Consider the following 21,897-nt stretch of genomic DNA (forward strand, 5'->3'; position numbering starts at 1 on the left):
AATTGCTTATTCTTGTAATGCTGATATCAACGCAAAGGCTGGACCACAAAGCTGCGCTACTATTATTGGCCCGGTTATGTTAGAGATTGTAGCCAATGAACCAGTGGTCTCTAGTAATAGATATAATTAGAAGTGTCACACAAGAAGGCCGCAAGGGAACAGTTGTCACAGAGTTTTTACACAATTAGATGCCATCTCCCCACCCTTGCTGAAGAGCAAGGGTGTATCTTGTTTTTTTGTGAAGGAGGAACTGCAGAGCATATGCACTTATTGAGTTTGCTGTATTGGATAGATCGGCTTGGACAGCCCTACTCCACCATCACTGCTATACCGCAACTGCTTCTTCAAACCGGTTGTTGCTGTCTACCGTCTGTCCAGGGCACTGCCTCCAAGAGGCTCACCTGGTCGTGGCTGCCTGCTTCTCAGTCCTCTCGCACAAGACAGAGAGCCAGCTGCCACCGTGTCTTACGCCGCTTCCGCTCTCACCAGAGGCGTCTACTGGCGCGGCCCTGCTGCAACGTCTCCTCTCTCACCGAAGAACACCTCCGCTTGGCTGCATCCCTCGAGACGATGAGCCGCCCACCGTTCCTGCACTGGTAACTCAGGCTTGCCTTCAGCTACTTCCCAAGCATTCTCGGCTTCCTGGGTTTGCCACGTGATCTGGCTGGCCCAGAGGGGCGGGGCCAACGGAGAGGAAGTGGCAGTGACATGTAGACTCACATCACGTGCCATCCTTAGCACTGTTCTCTGGAAGTTGCAACTCCCAAAGAAGAATGGGTGAAACAACCTTCCAGACGTGTGCAAGTTTAATCTGGCATGCCTCCTTTGATTGCCTTATATTCCGATACGGAACTTGAAAATGAGCTGGTGGGAATAACCTCCTTTACAGCCTTGCTGCATACCCAACTTGCATGCATACCCAACACAATTAAAAGGCGGTCCCCTACTTAAGAACCGCTAGTTATTTAAATACTGATCCATCTACCCTCTGGATGTTTTACTTTAGTCCCATACTGCAATCATCAGCTGTAAAGTGTCTGTAATGAAGCTTCATTGATAATTCTGTAGACATAATTGCTCCTGTTCAATACCCTGGTCAGTGGAAGTCTCGTAGAAAACTTTCAAGGCTGTCTTTCCTAGTAAGTAAGTATCTGCCCCTGTGGGACCTTTTAGAGTTTCCTCAATGCAGGGATAATTCCTTTATAAACAACGAAAAGCCAAGGGGATAAACTTGGCCATTGACCTTTTATACCCTGAGGTTCCAAGACTGTTTACATTCCAGGAACTGGCAGCTAAATGTAACCTGACCCCCATGGTGTTTCCTAGCACATGAACAAGTAAAGATGTCCCTACTCAATAAACTTAGGGACTGGACAAAAGATGATAGACAGATTTAGAATACATTGCTAAATCGCCTAAGGCGGTCTATTCCATTTCCTCCCTTTATCCCAAACTATGAAATGGTCCAGTAGGACAACACACTATTATTGAAATGGGAATCAGCCCTTTGAAGTCAAGGACCTTTCCCCCAGATCCTTGACACCTGTGTAGGAGATGCAAGGGGATGGGGTGGGAAGGGTATAACTACTGTTGTTTTATTTTTAGTCAATGAGAGCAATGTGTATAAGTAATCTACACTAATCTACACTATAACCAAGCCTTCACGCTCTTTTTGCGTTTGTACAGAGATTGTCAATTAAAACACAATGTCAAAAGATCCAAACTGAATGAAAAGTTGAAGAAAAAAAAAAAAAAAAAAAAAAAAAAAAAAAAAAGAAGTTAGAGCTACAAATTCCTCTAACCTTAAAACACATTTTCCTATGTATACTCAACAATACAACAGAAGATGTTGGCCCTTTGTAAATGAACAGATGAGTGCATTGACAAACCTGGAATAGGAGAGAACTGGCTGGAACTCATTTTAGGGCTGCCTCGATTGCGGGGTGACATCATTAGGTTGGGTTGGGTGCTGCTCATGCCCGGACTGCCATGTGGGGGGCTGCTTACATTTATTCCATAGTTACTGTTCTGATATGGTGGTTGCTGCATTCCTGGAGATTGAGACGCAGGCCCTATGTTGCCCGTTGCTCCATATCTCATGCCAGACGGTGTGCTGTTGTTGGCCTCCAATATGCCATAGTTACGGTTTTGTGGCGGTAACGCCGGATTAGAAATTACATTAATAGCATTCCCTTGAACAGGATTTGATTGTAAAGGTGTACGCACTCCTTGTGCCATAGGACTAGGGTTTGGCCGGTATCCATTCTGTTCTCTAAAACAGAAAAAAGGAAAAGGAGGAGTTAGAAGAGACAATTTTAGAACATTTCCTTCCTCAAAACATAAATGGTCAGGGATGGTTTCTCTAAAGATTAAGGCTTCATGTAGTCTATAAATAAAGCATTACCACTTTATATTTCCATTTTGGGAAAGTCTAGTAATTCTTGCAAGTGGGGATAAAGAGTGGATTTTAAACACTGAAAAACAATATTGATTGAGTTACTGACAACCCCTTCTGCATGCTCTATACCTAAAAAGCTCATAAAACAGGATTTTTTAACCATCTCATCCATAAATGGCATTAGTTTCTTGCACTAAAGGACAAATATTGCAGACAGTTAATGGCTAAATTAACAACATTATTCTAATCCTTAGCAATTTTAGGCTAGATTTCTGATTCATGTCATTTTTCACCTTTTGCTTTCAAAGGCAATACGTTGTAAAATGTGGTCATCATAGCAATATCTGGGATTGTTTTTTTTAAAAAAAATATATTAACCTTTTAAGGATACAGCCAGTTTATAGCTCAAGGTTCAGCCTCCTCTGAGATGCATTACAATTTTCGAACTGCAACTCAGCAAAGTGATTTTAAGATAAAAATTTACCACTTAACAAGTGATGAAAAAACTGATTGAAAAGTTTGTATTTATTTATTAGAAAAAAAAATTGCCATTTTCCAAAATGATCTAGTTTTCAGATAACAAATTTGGGTTGTAAAACGAACTAAAATTGGTTTTTCCACATTTTCAAGGAGATTTCAGAATTGCCTTTTGGGGGTCATTTTAGTTTTTAAGGAGCTTAGAAAAATATATTAGAACCCCCCTATATATCACTCTATATCCCTCAAACTATCCCCTTAAAAACAGCTTTTTGGAATATTGTTAACCCTTTAACATCTTTATAGTAATTAAAATAAGCCTAAAACTTTACACATTAAAAATAAGAGAAAAACAATCTTTAATTAATGTAACTTCTCCCAAGTACAGAGACACTCGACATGTGAGAGCTGGTTTTTGTAGGATTAGATGCATTTTTCAATGATACTATTTTGGGGTGGCAATGCCCCATTGCTAGAGCTTTATTAACTTTATTTAGGGGAAGGGGGGTTGTAGAAAGAAAAATAAATTTGGTTTATATAGCCGAGAGCTTGTTTTTTGTGGGACATGTTGTAATTTAAAACAGTACCATTTTCGTTTAGATACATTTTTATTGCATTTTGTTTGGAACAAGATTTTTTTAGGTTTTTTAAAAATAATTTTACGTCACTCATCGTGAGTTTAATCGGGAGGTAAAAATTTTGCTTTATTGTACTGGGCAATACGGACACGGAGATGCGATGTGGGTTTTGTATCATGATTTTCACTTTTAATTCATATACGAATTTTATAAGTAATATTTTTGTTTATTTTTTATATTAAACCTTTTTGTTTCAAATGTTTTTTTTTATTTGTCCCACAAGCAATAATTTGATTGGTGGGTATTAGAATGGTGAGCCTAAGCGATTGCATAGGCCGACACACTGCCTATAAAAAAAAAATCCTATCTGTGACAGGAACTTCAAGGCTTTTACTGTGGACAGCCCTGGGGTCTCGTATCAGACCCCATATTTGTTATAACAACAGTCTGTGCCGCCTGAAAAGACTTCAGGGTGAACCAATTTTTAACTATATATTCAGAACACAACCACCACATATTCATGTAATACGCTCTTTACATAGTCCACAATCACACCAATTACCATAAGACATGCCCTTTCCTCTATCCATCCCATCAACCTGACCACCCAACGCCTCAGTCAAATAACCCTGACATGTAAGGACAGAGCATCCCTTGACCTCACATCACCAGCATGCATCTCCCTCACCACGAAACTTCTACAGCCATGCGTTATTGATAAATTAGCAGAATACCTACAATAGGCTAAACTGACGTCAGCCCCTGGAGACCGAGGATCCCTTTAGCTCCTCTTTCAGTTTGGCGATCTCTGTCAGATTAACGGAGCAAAACGGTCATGCTCTCCATTAATCTGACGGAGCAACGAGGGGGGAGATGGACCCTGGTTTTCACAATCTGCGGGGGTCTCTGTATATATATATATATATATATATATATATATATATATATATATATATAATATTATATTATATATCTCAAGGATTGCTTGAGCTAGAGCACCCCAAAACCTTATATCATTACACACCCTTGATCTTATCCCAGTCAAACTGAAATTGTATATTGTATATTGCCTTATAAAAAGGAAAGGCTGCAGTGTCCCTCAATGTATGGTTGGAACAATTGGAGAATCATTTATCAGCTGGTACTCCTCAGAATACTAGCTTCGGTTCCCTTCCAGTATAGAGACAAGCAGATAATTTCGTAGTGTCCACCGACTTTGTCAAGATGGTGTCCAGATCTGCGGCTCTCTCGAAGGCAACAAGGTGAACCCCTCGGATAAACTATGTGGAGAATAGGAGGATTTGAAGAGAGAAGAGAGGGAACTGTTGTGCTTCAGGGAAAGAAAATAATCCATAGACCTGTGATCTTCTAAACGATTTCCATCTTAGGGCACCATTCTTCATGGTGCAACCTGGCTCCTTATCAAAGCCTCTTGAATTTTTTTTAAAAATTTTGTCCAACCTTATTGGTCGAGAATTTGCTGTACCCTGAGTAACTGCAGCAGAGGCTGCCTTTTCTGAGTGACCTACCAGAAGAGAATCATCCCGAAAAGGGACAAAGATGTCTAGACCCTGACCTATGTAGGAGGCCATCTCGGATATTAGTTCGTAAATACTCTTTAGGCAATAGCTATACCAAAGGGCATTGCCATGAATTGAAGATGGACCTTGTGGAAATACTGCTATCCTGAGGTATTTTTTAAACTTATGTCATGGCCATAAGTTTTGAGAATGACAATTATATTTTCACATGATCTGTTGCCCTCTGGTTTTTATGCGAGTTTTTCAGATGTTTTCATCACTTACAGAAATACAAGTGCAATCATATTATGATTAACAAAAGCTTTTATTGACAGTTAGAATGAGTTAATATTTGCAGTGTTGACCCTTCTTCAGGACCTCTGCAATTCTCCCTGGTATGCTCTCAATCAACTTCTGGACCAAATCCTGACTGACAGCAGTCCATTCTTGCACAATCAATGCTTGCATTTTGTCACAATTTGTTGTTTTTTGATTGTCCACAAGTTCTCAATGGGATTAAGATCTGGGGAGTTTCCAAGCCATGGACCCAAAATCTCTGTTTTGTTCCCTGAGCCATTTAGTTATCACCTTTATGGCAAGGTGCTCCATCATGCTGGAAAAGGCATCCTTGATCACCAAACTACTCTTGGACTGTTGGGAGAAGTTGCTCTTGGAGGACATTCTGGTACCATTCTTTATTCATGGATCTGTTTTTAGGCAAGAATGTGAGAGAGCCGACTCCCTTGGCTAAGAAGCAACCCCACACATGAATGGTTGCAGGATGCTTTACAGTTGGCATGAGACAAGACTGGTCGTATCGCTCACCTTGTCTTTTCCGAACAAGCTGTTTTCCAGATGTTCCAAACAATTGGAAAAAGGATTCATCAGAGAAAATGACTTTACCCCAGTCCTCAGCAGTCCACTCCCTGTACCTTTTGCAGAATATCAGTCTGTCCCTGATGTTTTTTCTGGAGAGAAGTGGCTTCTTTGATGCCCTCCTTGACACCAGGCCTTGCTTCAAGATGCAAGATGCACTCACACCTGCCTGCTGCCATTCCTGAGCAAGCTCTGCACTGCTGGTAGCCCTATCCCGAAGCTGAAACACTTGCAAGAGACTGTCCTGGCGCTTGCTGGTCCTTCTTGGGCTCCATGGAGCCTTTTTGGCAACAATGGAACCTCTCTCCTTGAATTCCTTGATGATGCAATAGATTGCTGACTGAGGTGCAATCTTTCTAGCTGCGATACTCTTCTCTGTTAGGCCAATGTTGTGCAGTGCAATGATGACTGCACGTGTTTCTTTAGAGATAAACATTCTTAACAGAAGAGAAACAATGATGCCAAGCACCAGCCTCCTTTTAAAGTGTCCAGTGGTGCGATTCTTACTTAATCATGACCGATTTGATCTCTAGCCCTGTCCTCATCACCACCCACACCTGTGTTAAAGGGGATATGCCACGAAACTATGTACTTCAAAAAGCTCCCATGGAGGTTAAAATATTTCAAAATCCGGTTCATAATGGTAACCTGGAGTTATAAATACTTTTTTATTTACTATTGTGATGCTTATGCGGCAGCTATTCTGTGTCACAGAAAAGCAGATGTGGGAGGGGCCTAGCAGACACATGCACAGCACTGGCAGAGGCAGTGTAACCACAAGTCCTATAATGCTTTGCTGGTGCCTCTCTCTCATTGACCTTCCACCATTGTTACATCACTGCTTTTAGAGTCTGCTTCCTGCTGTGTTCAAGTAGTCCCTACACCTACTGATCCCCAGCACAGCAGATTCTGCTATAGAAACGCCTTTCAGTCCTTGTCACTGTATATATGAAATACATATAACAGCTAATAACAGCTATACTTTTTTCAAACCCATATAAAAATGAAATATGATCTAGGATTGGCTGCTAGTGGCAATATAAACAGCTTTACCGTAACAGTTTTTATAAATATTTTTTCTCATAAAATATAACATTTATACTACGCTGAGGACTAACTGATGAGATATATATACTATACTGGACAGGAACCCTGGAAGGCACAGCAGGACACAGGAGGAACACTGGTAATGCTGGAGACAGGAACACTGGAGACACAGCGTTTGGGAACACTGGAGACACAGCGTTTGGGAACACTGGAGACACAGCGTTTGGGAACACTGGAGACACAGCGTTTGGGAACGCTGGGTGTTAATCACTTCTGCAGGAACAGCTTAGGGAAGCCTGGCATGGAAACCATAGAGATCCTAGGAGAAGAACCGGCAGCAAGTGAAGGGAGGTACCAGACTATAAGGGCGAGCTGCATTAGCCAGCGCAAATCAAGAGGAGGCTGGCCCTTTAAGGCTAGACGAGCCGGCGCATGCCCTAGTCCAGAAGTAGGCGTACAGCCTCGTCGGACCCAGAGCAGAGCCAGGAGCCCGGAGAGGTGAGTATAGGCTGGGGTATATAGAAGCCACATAGAAGGACAAGGGTGTGCCCGCGATCTGACACATGGATTGCGGGTGCATCCATGAAAGATAGATAGACAGACAGGAGATAGATACATAGATGGATAGATAGATTAGATATGACTAGATAATAGATGAACACTCACAAGTTGCTGACTTACAGGGGGAGGGCTGCAGGACATGCATACCTCCCAACTTTTGTGGAGGAGAAAGAGGGACAAAATGTCGGCGCGCGAAGCGCGCCGTGGCGATTTTTTTACCCACAGAAGCCACACCCTAGCCACGCCCCCTAACCACACCCCCTGGCCACGCCACTGCTCATACCTTCAACGCATCCACTGGCACCAATGTATATTTATGTATATAATTGGGGGGCATATTCCACTCCCCCTAGACAACGAGCATGTCCCCCCCAGACAACGAGCATGTCCCCCCCCAGACAACGAGCATGTCCTCCCCTAGACAACGAGCATGCCCCCCCCAGACAACGAGCATGCCCTCCTAGACAACGAGCATGCCCTCCCCTAGACAACGAGCATGTCCTCCCCTAGACAACGAGCATGCCACCCCCAGACAACGAGCATGTCCTCCCCTAGACAACGAGCATGTCCCCCCCTAGACAACGAGCATGTCCCCCCCTAGACAACGAGCATGTCCCCCCCAAGACAACGAGCATGTCCCCACCTAGACAACGAGCATGTCCCCACCTAGACAACGAGCATGTCCCCCCCTAGACAACGAGCATGTCCCCCCCAGACAACGGGCATGTCCGCCCCAAGACAACTAGAATGCCCCCCCTAGACAACGAGCATGCCCCCCCTAGACAACGAGCATGCCCCCCCTAGACAACGAGCATGCCCCCCCCAGACAACGAGCATGCCCCCCCTAGACAACGAGCATGCCCCCCCCAGACAACGAGCATGCCCCCCCCAGACAACGAGCATGCCCCCCCCAGACAACGAGCATGTCCCCCTCCTAGACAACGAGCATGTCCTTTTTTGTGTGTTTGTGTTATTTTTGTCTTCCAGGACCGTGCCTGCTGTGGACTGCTTCGGATTCGAAGGATTACGTCGATGACCGACATTTCTAACAAATAAAATGGTCAACGAGGGTGTGTCTGCGTTTTTTGTCCAATAAAATTTTCTGAAAACGGTGTGATTATTTATTTTTTTGCGACACTCTTCATAGTTTGCCGTAGTAGTGGTGCCGGCTAGGTGACGGTGCTCATTACTAAGGGCTGGCCTTAGTGTTTGCCTTAATTTTTTGGCAAATTCACACTAACGCCCATACCATTACCCCGGTAGCCACCGCCACCAGGGGTGCCGGGAAGAGCCGGGTACAAACCAGTACCTGACCGTCTATAGATGGTCAGGTAGTGGGGCGGCCGCAGGCTGTTATTGTTGCGCTGGAATAGCCCCCTAACAGTGGCCTATCCCAGCTCAGTAATGGCGGCTGCTGCTGCTTTTTTGTATCTGGCTGATTTGAACAATAGGGGGCACCCCATGCCGTTTTTTCTTCAAATTTTTGACAAAAATATGCATGGGGTCCCCCCTTTAAAGGGGGCTCCCAGGCTGTTTCCCCCATTTTTTACAAAAAAATGGGGGGAAAAACGGCATGGGGTGCCCCCTATTGTTCAAATCAGCCAGATACAAAAAAGCAGCAGCAGCCTGCCATTACTGAGCTGGGATAGACCACTGTTAGGGGGCTATTCCAGCGCAACAATAACAGCCTGCAGCCGCCCCACTACCTGACCATCTATAGACGGTCAGGTACTGGTTTGTACCTGGCTCTTCCCGGCACCCCTGGTGGCGGTGTGTACCGGGGTAATGGTATGGGCGTTAGTGTGAATTTGCCAAAAAAAATTAAGGCAAACACTAAGGCCAGCCCTTAGTAATGAGCACCGTCACCTAGCCGGCACCACTACTACGGCAAACTATGAAGAGTGTCGCAAAAAAATAATCACACCGTTTTCAGAAAATTTTATTGGACAAAAAACGCAGACACACCCTCGTTGACCATTTTATTTGTTAGAAATGTCGGTCATCGACGTAATCCCTCGAATCCGAAGCAGTCCACAGCAGGCACGGTCCTGGAAGACAAAAATAACACAAACACACAAAAAAGGGCACGCAGCCACAGGGGAGGACATGCTCGTTGTCTAGGGGTCGGGGGTAGACATGCTCGTTGTCTAGGGGGGGGAAATGCTCGTTGTCTAGGGGGGGGGGGGGGGAATGCTCGTTGTCTAGGGGGGGGCATGCTCGTTGTCTAGGGGGGGGGACATGCTCGTTGTCTAGGGGGGGGGGCATGCTCGTTGTCTAGGGGGGGGCATGCTCGTTGTCTAGGGGGGGGCATGCTTGTTGTCTTGGGGGGGGCATGCTCGTTGTCTAGGGGTCAGGGGGAGACATGCTCGTTGTCTAGGGGGGGGACATGCTTGTTGTCTAGGGGGGAGACATGCTCGTTGTCGCAGTAAAGGGGAGGGGTCCTATGGAGCGCAGTAAAGGGGAGGGGTCCTATGGAGCGCAGTAAAGGGGAGGGGTCCTATGCAGCGCAGTAAAGGGGAGGGGTCCTATGCAGCGCAGTAAAGGGGAGGGGTCCTATGCAGCGCAGTAAAGGGGGGGGTCCTATGGAGCGCAGTAAAGGGGAGGGGTCCTATGGAGCGCAGTAAAGGGGAGGGTCCTATGGAGCGCGCAGTGAAAGCCATAAAAAACACATTTGATATTTTCCTTCCCGCTTCCCAGTACAGGGCCTGGAATATTTAATACTGTCACTAGGAAGTATAATTTGTTACGCAGAAACAGGCCGCACACAGCTCTGTACGTGGAAAAATAAAAAAAGTTATTGATTTTTGAAAGTGGGGAGTGAAATATGGAAACGCAAAAATCGTTCCGTCAGAGTAATGGAGCAGACGGCCGTGTATGACCATTCTGCTCCATTACTGTCATAGAGCGATGACATGGACCTTATGTGGACCCCAACAGACCCCTCGTTTTCATGATCTATGGGGGTCACATCACTGAAACCCCCACACATCAGCAGGTTAAGCCCTGTCCTATGGATAGGGCCTAACTTGTATTTGTGGGAAAACCCCTTTAACCCCTTAACGCTCTGCGCCGTAGCTCTACGGCGCAGAGAGTATAAGGAGTGTATGAAGAGGGCTCACGGGCTGAGTCCTCTGGGGGGTTTTGCATGTTGCAGAAAACCCCCACCGCTAATAACCGCAGTCGGTCATTGTCGCCGGCAAAGTCTTTTTTAGAATCGCTGTGCCCCCGAACGTCATCGGGGGGCGGCGATCGTTTGCCGTGGTAGCCTCGGGTCTTATTTTGACACGAGGCTACATGGCTTCTGCAGATTCGTTACAATGAGCCAGAAGTATTGCTGTATATGGTAGGAGCGATCTGACCATCTAGGGTTAATGTACCCTAGAGGGTCTAAGAAATAGTGGAAAGAAAAAAAAAAAGTTTTAAAAAGAAAAAAAATGTATAAAATATTAAAAATTCTAATCACCCCCCTTTCCCTAGAACTGATATAAAACATAATAAACAGTAAAAATCACAAACATATTAGGTATCGCCGCGTCCCAAAATTCCCGATCTATCAAAATATAAAAACGGTTACGGGCAGCGGTGACCTCCGAGGCGGGAAATGGCGCCCAAATGTCCGAAATGCGACTTTTACACCTTTTTACATCACATAAAAAATGAAATTAAAAATGATCAAAATGTCGCACAGACCTCACAATGGTAGCAATGAAAACGGCGGCTCATTTCGCCAAAAATGACCCCTCCCCCAGCTCCGTGCACCGAAATATGAAAAAGTTATTAGCGTCAGAAGATGGCAAAATTATTTTTTTTTTTGTACACATTCGTTTAATTTTTGAAAATGTATTAAAACACAATAAAACCTATATAAATTTGGTATCACTGCGATCGCACCGAACCAAAGAATAAAGCTGAGGTTTTATTTTGAGTGCACAGTCAAAGTCGAAAAAACTGAGCCCACAAGAACGTGACACGTGCGGTTTTTTAAAAAAAAATTTCCACATTTGGAATTTTTTGCAGCTTCGCAGTACACGGCATGTTAAAATAAATAACATTACGGGAAAGTAAAATTTGTTACGCACAAAATAAGCCCTCACACAGGTCTGTACACGGAAACATGAAAAAGTTATGGATTTTTGAAGTTGGAGAGCGAGAAATGAGAGGAAAAACCCTGTGTCCTTAAGGGGTTAAGGGATTAAGTTTATGGTACAATAAAAGCAGAATAGAATGGCACTGGGGGGATTAGGGATGGGGGCAGGGGGTCTATGGAGGAAAGTGAAGTGTTTAACCCTTTAGCTGCTGCCTGCAGTCACTGTAGAGTACCTGTTATCACACTGCAGCAGCTGCACACACCTCGGCTCTGCTTCATCAGACGAACTTCAGTGAGGAGCAGGAGGAGGTGGGGGCAGGGAGCTATTGATGTAGCAGAGCTGGAGAGCTCCTGCCTGCACGGAGGCTGATCCCCTGGGGCTGCTGTGCAGGGGCAGTGCAGAGAATATGACACTCTGCACTGCTCCATCCATCCATCCATGTGCCGAGTGGCAGCCTGAGGACAGGGAGGGCTCTGCCTCCCAGGGGAGGGGATGGGGGAGGTGCTGGCTCTGCAGCAGACAGCCCGGGAGCTGGAGAGGAGGAGAAGGACGCTGCACCCCGCCCCCTGGCTTCTCTGTATCCTGAGCAGGACGGGGGCGGGACTCGGGGGCGGGACAAGACGGAAAAATCCGTAAAAACGCAAAAAAAAAACGGGACTTTCACTTAACGGTCCGTGCAGGCGGGACAAGGGTTAAAAAACGGGACTGTCCCGCCCAAAACGGGACGGTTGGGAGGTATGGACATGTGTGAGATGAGGAGAAGTCAGAGCACAGATCCTTTACTTGTTTGATTAATGGTGGCTACGTGGGGGGTTGCTACACTGTAATATGACAGAGCTACAAACATGTTAGAGGCAGTCTGTGCTCTGCATGGACCCTCTTCATTCTTGGATGTAGTTACCTTTATTGTGCCCCTGTTTGCCCTGGAGGAGACTGGTGTTAGACTTGTAGTGCAGATCACAGCCTGCACTCGGTTACACAGCTCATTCGGCCCCTCCCCCTCTCTCCCATTGGCTGCTCCCTGTCAGCTGGTCTCCTTCAGTGTGAGGCGGCGGAGGAATCTGCAGTCAGAGACGTAAACGGACAAGCAGAAAGTGAATCCTCCTGCGCAGACTCGGCCAGGGGAGAAGGCAGGCAGGACGGGACACAGCTACCAGCAGGGGGAGCCAGCAGTCAGCTCAAATCAGGATAACTCAGTAAGACTGCATAATTTTTAATAAATGTAAATGGTGAAATTATAGTTTACAATGCACTGAGCTGAACTCTGTCCAGGTGCTTTTGGTGACATAACCCCTTTAATGGAGCAATCACTGAAACGATGTTAGCTGCTCCTTTTAAGGCAGGCCTGCAATGAAGTTGAAATGAGTTTTTGGGAAAAGGTTCATTTTCTAGGCAAATATTGACTTTGCAATTAATTGCTGTTAAGCTGATCACTCTTTCTAACATTCTGGACTATATGCAAATTTCCATTACAAAACCTGATGCAATAGACTTTGTAAAAATTAACATTTGTATCATTCTCAAAACTTATGGCCATGACTGTGGATGTGATAGTAAGCGTCGGACAAATCTATTATCGCCATAAAACAACCAGGAAGTTAGAAAAATTCAAGATGGAAACCTTGGCATCAACAATATATTTGTATCACAATAAACCTGGTTTCAGATAGATAATGGAACGGAGAGATCCATCTGGCTGTCTGACATGAAAGAGTTGAGTAAAACCCTAGTCCCCTTTCTTCTTCTGGTACTTCTACTAGGACAGAGTTCAGCAATAATGTCTTTACTCCGGACTCCAAGGCCTCTTTCAGATTTTATTGAATGTAGAAACTAACAGGAATTCCCCTTCTCAAGGGATGGCTCATATATGTTTTTTGTGATCACATTGTCATTCCAACCTTTTATCCAAAAGGCTCTACAGACCGAGTTGGAAAGGGCAAGCTTTTTGAGCAGAAGTGCAATACAATCATTTAAGTGTCAGAAATGGCAGCCCTAGCGGAACCTGCTCTCCCTGACAACCGGGGGAGCAGCCCAGCTAGTAATAGGGGGGATGGTAGTGCAAGTAAGCTAAAGTACTTAGTGGTTCTAGGGGATTCTATAATCAGGAAGACTATCGCCAAGACTGCCTCAAAGTATGGTTTGGGGTCTCCCTGGTACCAGGGTTCGGCAAGTGTCAGAAAGAATTAGGTTCAAAGCTTAAGTTAAAGGACCTCCAAGGCAGTATTCTCTTGAATACTACCTGTGTAATGCGCTACACAGAAAAGACAGCAGGAGCTCAGGGAGAACATATTTTTCTCCTCTTAAACAGTAAAAAGCAAAAACAATTCAAATCTATCCTGGGTCATTATACTTCTAAATTAATTCCATTAGGTATCAAGTGTAGATAAGCTAGTTTACACCCCACATATCTTACAGCTACAGTTAAAAAGGCAATTAATGATAAAAAAGGGCATTAAAAAAATCAGCCAAAATACAAAATGAAAGGCAGGTGGTCAAAGATAACAAAAAAAATCCTAAAATATTTTTTAAAATATATCAATATCGAAGAACAATGGGTCAGAGCAGGTTGGAACACTATATTCTGAAAATCGGTCATTGATGACTGGAAACCAAGAAAAGGCAGAGATACTAAATGGATTTTTTAGCTCCATTTATACAATAGAAAAAATATCTTTTTGATGTCGGCGGTGCCAGTGTGGGTCATGCATCCTGTAAGATACTAGACTGAGTGTAGACCTGATCCAATCTAAGCCCAGTAAAATCAATGTGTGCAAGGTTCCTGGACAAGATGGGTTACACCCCTGAGTTTTCAAAGAACTGTTCTGTTACTGCTGTGCCCCTATAAGGATTCCCTTATACTGGTACGGTGCCGAGTGACTGGTGCAAGGAGAATGTTGTGCCAATATTTAAAAAAGGCTGTAGAACTTCTCCAGGAAATTACAGCTTAAAGTGTAACCATCATTTAAAAAAAACTTTTGATATGTTGTAGGGCAGGTAATTTTAAGCCCTTCTGCAGTTGGATTAGTTACCCGAATCCTGCTCCTTCCTCTTGCATTCTGCAGACTTCCCCTTGATGGCAGTGACTGCTCAGATGTTACTACGGACATTCCATCTTCATAAAGAAGCTGAGACTAAGAACAGGAGACACGCCCCATCCCCCTCCCTTCTCACAGCTGATTACCTCATGTCACTCTGCAGCCAGCTGATTACCTCATGTGTCACTGCCCCAGCAGTGCAGGGAGAAGCCCTCACTAATGTAGTGACAAAGCACCTACATTCTTATCTCTCCTCAGCTTTCCCTACACCTGTGTATAACAAATAATCCACACAGACATAAGTTGCAGCTCTCCCTCCCCCATCACCTCAATGGCAGGAGAGACTCACCAAGTCTACAAGCTGTCTTGTCATGTGCTGTGCTGGAGTGTTACTTATAGATAGGATATACATAGATAGATATGAGATAGAAAGATAGATAGGAGATAAATAGGAGATAGAAAAATATGAGAGGTAGATATGGCATCACTGGTCAGCAGCAGGCGCTTGTGATGAGGTGACAGGAGGCAGGCTCCGCCCCTCCATCTTGCTGATTGTAGGGTTCACAGCTCTCAAAAAACTACAAACTATATTAATTATTTGCTGTAATGTGCTTAAATCGGGGAAGCGACACATTAAGGAAATTGTGCACACAATCTTATTGAATCGCGGCAAACCGCAGCGCCTGCCCCGCTCCCACGGACTTACCTATATGCGTTCCTGCTCCCGTCAGGACTAGGCGGCGCACGCGCCAGATCCTCAAGCCGTTCCTGTGTCTCCAGCGTTCCTTTGTGTTCCCTGTATCCTGCGTTCCAGTTCCTCTTCCTGTGTTCCTGTGGTCCTGCGTTCCTGTCCTGCGTGTCAGTCCATTCCCACTTTACAGATCTGTGTGCCAGCTCCTGTGTTGCTTCCTGTGCTGTTCTCCCACTGTCACCCCAGGTATGGACTGTCTCCTGCATTGCTACCTTGGATGTCACCATGGGCTAGGCGCACCTGTAGAACGACCTGGTGGAACCCCGCTGCAGCAAGACCATCCCGCTTTGTGGCAGCCACTGTTGAAGACCAGGTGCCACTTAGACTCAGGTCCCAGGTGTTAGCTAGTACCATCTCCCACAGTGGTCCAGAGGGTCCACAGACGAAAAAACAATTCCATATCGTCGCGATACAACTTCCCAGTAGACGGCATGGAAAAGTTGAATTATTCTTACCGTTAATTCCTTTTCCATTAGTCCACCATGACGGCCCCACATGGAGGATGACCCTTGAACTGGCAGGGACAGGAAGCGGAGAGGTTAAAACACCCCCCCCTGCATCCATATACCAGTAGCTTCCAATAACGAACCTTGGCAGTGGATACAACCCATTTATTATAAGTTTCATTCACAAACAATATAGGCATAAACATTCAAATATCAATAATATGACATAGGGTGGGAATATACATGGGCCGTCATGGTGGACTAATGGAAAAGGAATAAAAGGAATTAACGGTAAGAATAATTAAACTTTTCCCCTAGCGTCCCCCATGACGGCCCCACATGGAGACATAACAAATAACCATTTCTTTAGTGGGGGACAACAGCCTGTAAAACCTTCCTACCGAAGGTTAACTCTCTAGAACTCCAAGTCTAGTCTGTAATGTTTTTCAAAAGTCATAAGGCTGGACCAAGTAGCAGCCCTACAAATTTCCTATATTGACGCTCCTCTCTTCTCTGCCCAGGACGCTGCCATGGCCCGAGTTGAGTGTGCCTTAACCTTCCCTGGTGTTTCTAATTGCTGAGTTGCGTATGCTGCTCTGATGACTGATTGAATCTATCTTGCAATTGATGCTTTGGAGGCTTTCTTGCCTTTATTTCTACCCCCATATTGATGAAGGATATTGTAATCCTGACGCCAGGATTCAGTCTGTTTGAGGTATTGTAACAGAGCTCTTTTAACATCCAAGGTGTGTCAGGCCATCTCTATTGGATTATTTGGATCCTGGCAGAAAGAAGGCAAGATGATTTCTTGATTTCGATGAAAGTCAGTAGAGACCTTTTGGATAAAAGTTTTGTCTAGAGTTAATGTTATTCTGTCATTGGACACTTAAATACGGCTCCCTAATGGAGAGGGCTTGTATTTCTCCCAATCGTCTAGCTGAGGTTATAGCCACTAAAAATGTTACTTTTAGGGTCAGATCTTTTATGCTAGCCGATTCTAGAGGTTCAAACGGGGGCCCGGTTAGGTAGTTTAGGATTAAGGAGAGATCCCAGGTAGGAACTCTTTGTTTGAGTTGCGTTCTCAACCTGGCGGTGGCTTTCGGTGGATTAAGAGATTATGTTCTCCGAGAGGTATATCGAAAAATGCCCCTAAAGCTGATATCTGTACCTTCACTGTATTGGTTTTTAGCCCCTTTTCAAATCCTACCTGTAGAAAATACAGGGCCTGAGAAATATTGGGAGATAATTGATTAGGGGTTGCTGTTCCACAAAAAGATACAAATCTTTTCCGTATTTTGGAATAAATTGCAAACGTTATCGGTTTATGACTTGCCTTAAGCGTAGATATCACACTGTCTGACAAGCCTCTTGACCTCAACAGTCCCCATTCAGGATCCAAGCCGAAAGTCTCAAGCTCTGCGGGTCTGGATGGCATATTGGTCCCTGATGAAGAAGGTCCTTCTGACATGAAAGTAACATTGGTTCTGCTATTGCTAAATCTTTTAGTGTTGCAAACCAATTCTTCTTGGGCCAGAAGGGGACTATTACAATTACTTTTGCTCTGTCCGCGATAACCTTTTGTATCATCTTGGGGATCAATGACATTGAAGGAAAAGCATACATTAAGGGTGCGACCCATTTGTGATTGAACGTATCCTTCTGACAGATCGAAACATCCCTTTGTAGCGAGAAAAAAGACCTGTTTTGGTGTTCTCTCTGGTAGCAAAGAGGTCTAACACTGGAACTCCCCATCTTTGTGTTATCTGGCCATAAACTTCTTGGTTTAGAGACCATTCGTGATGGTCTATCAACCTCCGACTCAGGAAGTCTGCTATTCCATTCCGACTCCCTTTTAAATGTATAGCGGTTAGGGATAAGATATTGTTCTCTGCCGAGGTGAAAATTTTTCCCGATAGATGTAATAGATCTTGACTCCTGGTGCCCCCTTGATGGCGGAGATGAGCTACCGTCGTCACATTGTCCGAGTAGATTTTGATATGGGAGTTTTCCAGATATTGGGAAGCCCCCTTCAGTACTTCCCGGACCGCCTTCAATTCCCGATAGTTTGAGGACCGCTTCTGAGTCGTCAAAGGCCATTGCCCTTGAAGGTATCTTCCTTCCAGATATGCTCCCCATCCTGACAGGCTTGCATCCGTCTGAATGACCTTCACTGGCCAAGGAAACCAGTGAACTCCTTTTTTCAGATGTTTTTCCTCTGTCCACCATACTAGGGATGACTTTATGGATGGAAGTAGCTGGATCTTTTGATCCAGGTGTAAGGGATCCTTGTCCCAGGAAGACAGAATCAAACTTTGAAACGTCCTCGTATGACTCTGGCACCACTGAACTGCTCCTATGCAGGCAGTTAGATGCCCCAACACTTTCATTGCCTCTCTTATTGTGAAATATCGACATTGCAGGAATAATAACATTTTTTGAATCATGAGGCTCCTTTTTTCCCACTGGTAGAAAGGACATCTGGAGACTCGAATTCAATTGTGTTCCTAGAAAGACAGTTACTTTGCTGGAGGTAAGATTGGATATCTCCCAATTGATGATCCATCCCAGATCTTGTAGGGTTGAAATAGTCAGATTCCTGTGTAAGATCAGTCCTTCTTCTGTAGTCCCGATTATTAGCAGGTCGTCCAGATATGGAATGATCTTGACGTTCTTCATTCTCAAATGGGCTATTATTTCTATTACAATTTTTAAGAAGGTCTTGGGGCGGATGAGACCCGGAACGGTAAAGCCCTGTATTGGAATCTGAATATTTCGTTTGTTGGAGAGGGAATTGCAAACCTGAGGTACTTTTGGGACTGCAGACAAATGGGTACATGGTAAAAGGCATCTTTCAGATCTATGGTACATAGGAATGCATGACGAGGGATGAGATTGGTGGATGAACTGATCTTTTCCAACTTGAATTTCCTGTAGAGGATGAACTTGTTTAGTGACTTTAGATTGAAGATAAGTTGGAAAGAGCCATTGGGTTTTTTTTAATTAGAAATAACGGGCAGTAATGTCCGGTCAATGCGGTATTTCTTGGTACCGGTACTACAACACCCATCTCTTGTAGTTTCATGACTTCCTGCCATAATTGAAGAGAACGGGACTGATTTTGTAGATTCGTCACTACAAATTTCTTGGAAGGAAGGGCTGTTAACTCCAATTTGTAGCCGTTCTCCAACAGATTCAGAACCCAGACATTCGATGTTATTTGTGCCCACTGTTGGTGGAATCCTAGGAGTCTTCCCCCCACTCTGGCGTCATTGCTTTCTGAACGGTTGAGGAGAAAACCTCTTCCTTTTCCTCCCTTGGAATAACTCCATCTTCCTTGTTTGCCTTTTCCTTTATAAGGAAATTTCCTTTCTCTCGGGTCACGAAAGGGTTGTTTCTTTGGAATAGCCTTTGTTTCTGGAAACCCTTTTCACTTGTCTGCAGCCTTTTCTAGAATAGCATCTAGTTCCGGTCAGAAAACATTCTCCCTGGAACGGAATGCCACACAATTTGGATTTGGAACGAAAGTCTCCACTCCATTGTCTCAGCCACAACGTACGCCTGGTTGAATTTGAGGGAACGCCTTCTTTCGCGCTGAACCTTACTCCTTCTGCTGATGCATCGGCTATAAACGCTGTGGCAGATTTTAAAGTGGGTATCGTATCTAAAAGGACATCTCTCGGGGTTCCATTTCTAATATGGTTCTCCAATTCCGACAACCAGAAGAACATCGTACGAGCTACTGATGTTGTTGCTATATTGGCTTTTAAGTTCAACATACTAGACTCCCAGGCTTTCTTCAATAAGCTATCTGCTTTTCTATCCAACGGATCCTTCAATTGTATCGAATCTTCAAACGGGAGGTCCGTCTTCTTTACAATTTTAGTTACCTGTATGTCTACCTTAGGAGGGCTATCCCATAAATCCTGCTCATCAAATATTAACCTGTTTTTGAATTCTCTGGATACCGAAATCCTGTTCTCTGGTTCCCTCCATTCTTATAAGATTAATTGTTTTAGGGTTTCGTTAACTGGAAATACCCTCCTTTTTGCTTTTAGAATGCCAAAAAGTTCATCCTGTACCGACTTGGATTCTTCAATGTCCTCGATTTTAAGTCCATCTCGTACGGCTTTTAGGAGAGCATCCAAATCTTCAGATACAAACATATATTTTGACTCCATTTTAGATGCTGAGGAAGAGGGTGGTGGTTCCATTTCAAATAGCTCCATATTTGATGTGGAAGCCTGTTCAGCCTCAGATTCTGATAGGGATTCTACTACTCTGGGTCTTTTGCAAGGTGGCTGTAATTGTGGAATTAATGCGGAAATGGATGAAGACACTGACGTCTGAATTTCACTCATTATTAATCCCCTCATTTCATCCATAAATGACGTTCTTTCTTCTCGCATTAACCGATCAATACATTCTTTGCAGATTCTTTTTTTGTAATTTGGTGGTAGATTATTGTAACACATATTGCATCTTTTAGAGGATGCTTTCTTCCTCTCCACCTCTTTAGTTTTTTCCTTCTCCTTAGGATCCTGCTAAAGAGATGGAGATCAGGAATTTCCAGAAACTCTCGGTAAAGGAGGATAATCCCCCCGTCCCCCCAGATACCCCTGAAACCACTCACAGGAGTTATAGGCGGGGGTTCTGGTAGTGTTACATCCATAATCAGGGATTCCATGCCTTCAATCTAAACAGAGTATCATGCATTTAGATAAATATAAACCATAACATGTACTACAAGAAGACAAATCCTGAACTTATACAGAATTTTGCAGTAATAAGCCGCAACTGCATGACAGAATAAGGCATTTAGACATGCAACATTAAAGGCATAGACCTGAACAAGGTACCTTACACCCACTGGTTTAGGAGTGTCATGAGCGTGTCACCGCTGATGCAATCCTTTAGACCCCAGAGCAGCGAGCAGCTCGATTAGCGCTGGCATCACAGGTAGATCCTGTAGACCTCAGATCAGCGTGCGCCATTTTTAAAATTTTGTCGCCCCGCGCCAGTTTTCAAAGGGCCCGATACGTCACTTCCGGTGCGACGCGGCCCACCGGAAGTTGTCACCAAGCTCCCGACACGCGGCTGGGAGCACCAAGATGGCAGATCCGGCTGGAGACTTCGTGGGACCAGGAAGAGGAGGCTCGGCGATGATCGCGATCCCAGTCTCCTCGGATAAAGGTAAGAACGCGTCTCCTTTAACGCAAACTCCCCCATACAATCCCACATGGCGGAGACCGGAGGAGTACTCTCCACTCCCTGCCTGTGTAGGGACAGGAAGCCACTGATATGTGGATGCAGGGGGGGGGGGGGTTAACCTCTCCGCTTCCTGTCCCTGCAGGGTCAAGGGTCATCCTCCATGTGGGGCCGTCGTGGGGGACGCTAGGGGAAAATGAAATACTGTCACTATGAAGTGCTATTTGTTACGCAGAAAACAAGCCCTCACAACATAGAAACATTTTAAAAAGATTTTTGCCTTTGGTGTGGCAATTTACTATCTATATATCTTAGGAGTGTCAATCTTAAAGCGTAACGGTAAAGCTATAGTGATTTTACCAAATTATTACATGCAATTCCCCCTTTGAGAACCAGCAGAACGATACCCATTTTGTGCTGCTTGCTCTATTCTTTCCAAAGTTATGGCATTTTCTGTTCTGAAAAAGTGTTTGACAAAAATCTCTCACTAGGGGTGAAGTGGACGGAGACTAATATGTTATCAATCTATGTCCTCTGGCTGAGGCCAGCTAGCTTGCCCAGAGTTCTTATGGTGCCTTGTGTTCTCTCTCTAAGTAATTTACCATTAAATCCATTTAGTTTCCCACAAGTAAATCCACTGAAACTGCACAGGACACAGGATGTATATGGTGACAGCCTGGCACCTTCCATCACATGGAGGAGCAGGGAACATGTAATAAAAGTGATAGAAATCATTAGTATACTTCCGGTTCCGGAGTCCGTATGTGAAGACATGGGAGAGCGGAGCTCCGTAGCACTACGCCGTGAATTCGCTCCCCCACCGCACACACTCATCAAATCCTTGTGCTTATCGCACTTACCGGCGCCAGTGACCAGAGAATAGAAGGTGGAGGGAGCCTGGTGATCCTGCGGGCA

General features: G+C 44.7%; 1 protein-coding gene across 14 annotated transcripts in view; it reads right to left on the minus strand.

The window, feature by feature from the left end:
- The window catches only part of NCOA3 (nuclear receptor coactivator 3), a 393,748-nt gene that overhangs the window by 243,139 nt on the left and 128,712 nt on the right, over nt 1-21,897 (minus strand). For all 14 annotated transcript variants that reach the window (XM_072110548.1, XM_072110547.1, XM_072110549.1 and 11 more), the window contains one exon: nt 1,890-2,272. In XM_072110548.1, coding sequence (XP_071966649.1) covers nt 1,890-2,272 — 383 coding nt within the window. The remainder of the gene's footprint in view (nt 1-1,889; nt 2,273-21,897) is intronic.

The sequence above is a fragment of the Engystomops pustulosus genome, chromosome 6 (genome assembly GCF_040894005.1).
Source record: "Engystomops pustulosus chromosome 6, aEngPut4.maternal, whole genome shotgun sequence".
NCBI lineage: Eukaryota > Metazoa > Chordata > Amphibia > Anura > Leptodactylidae > Engystomops > Engystomops pustulosus.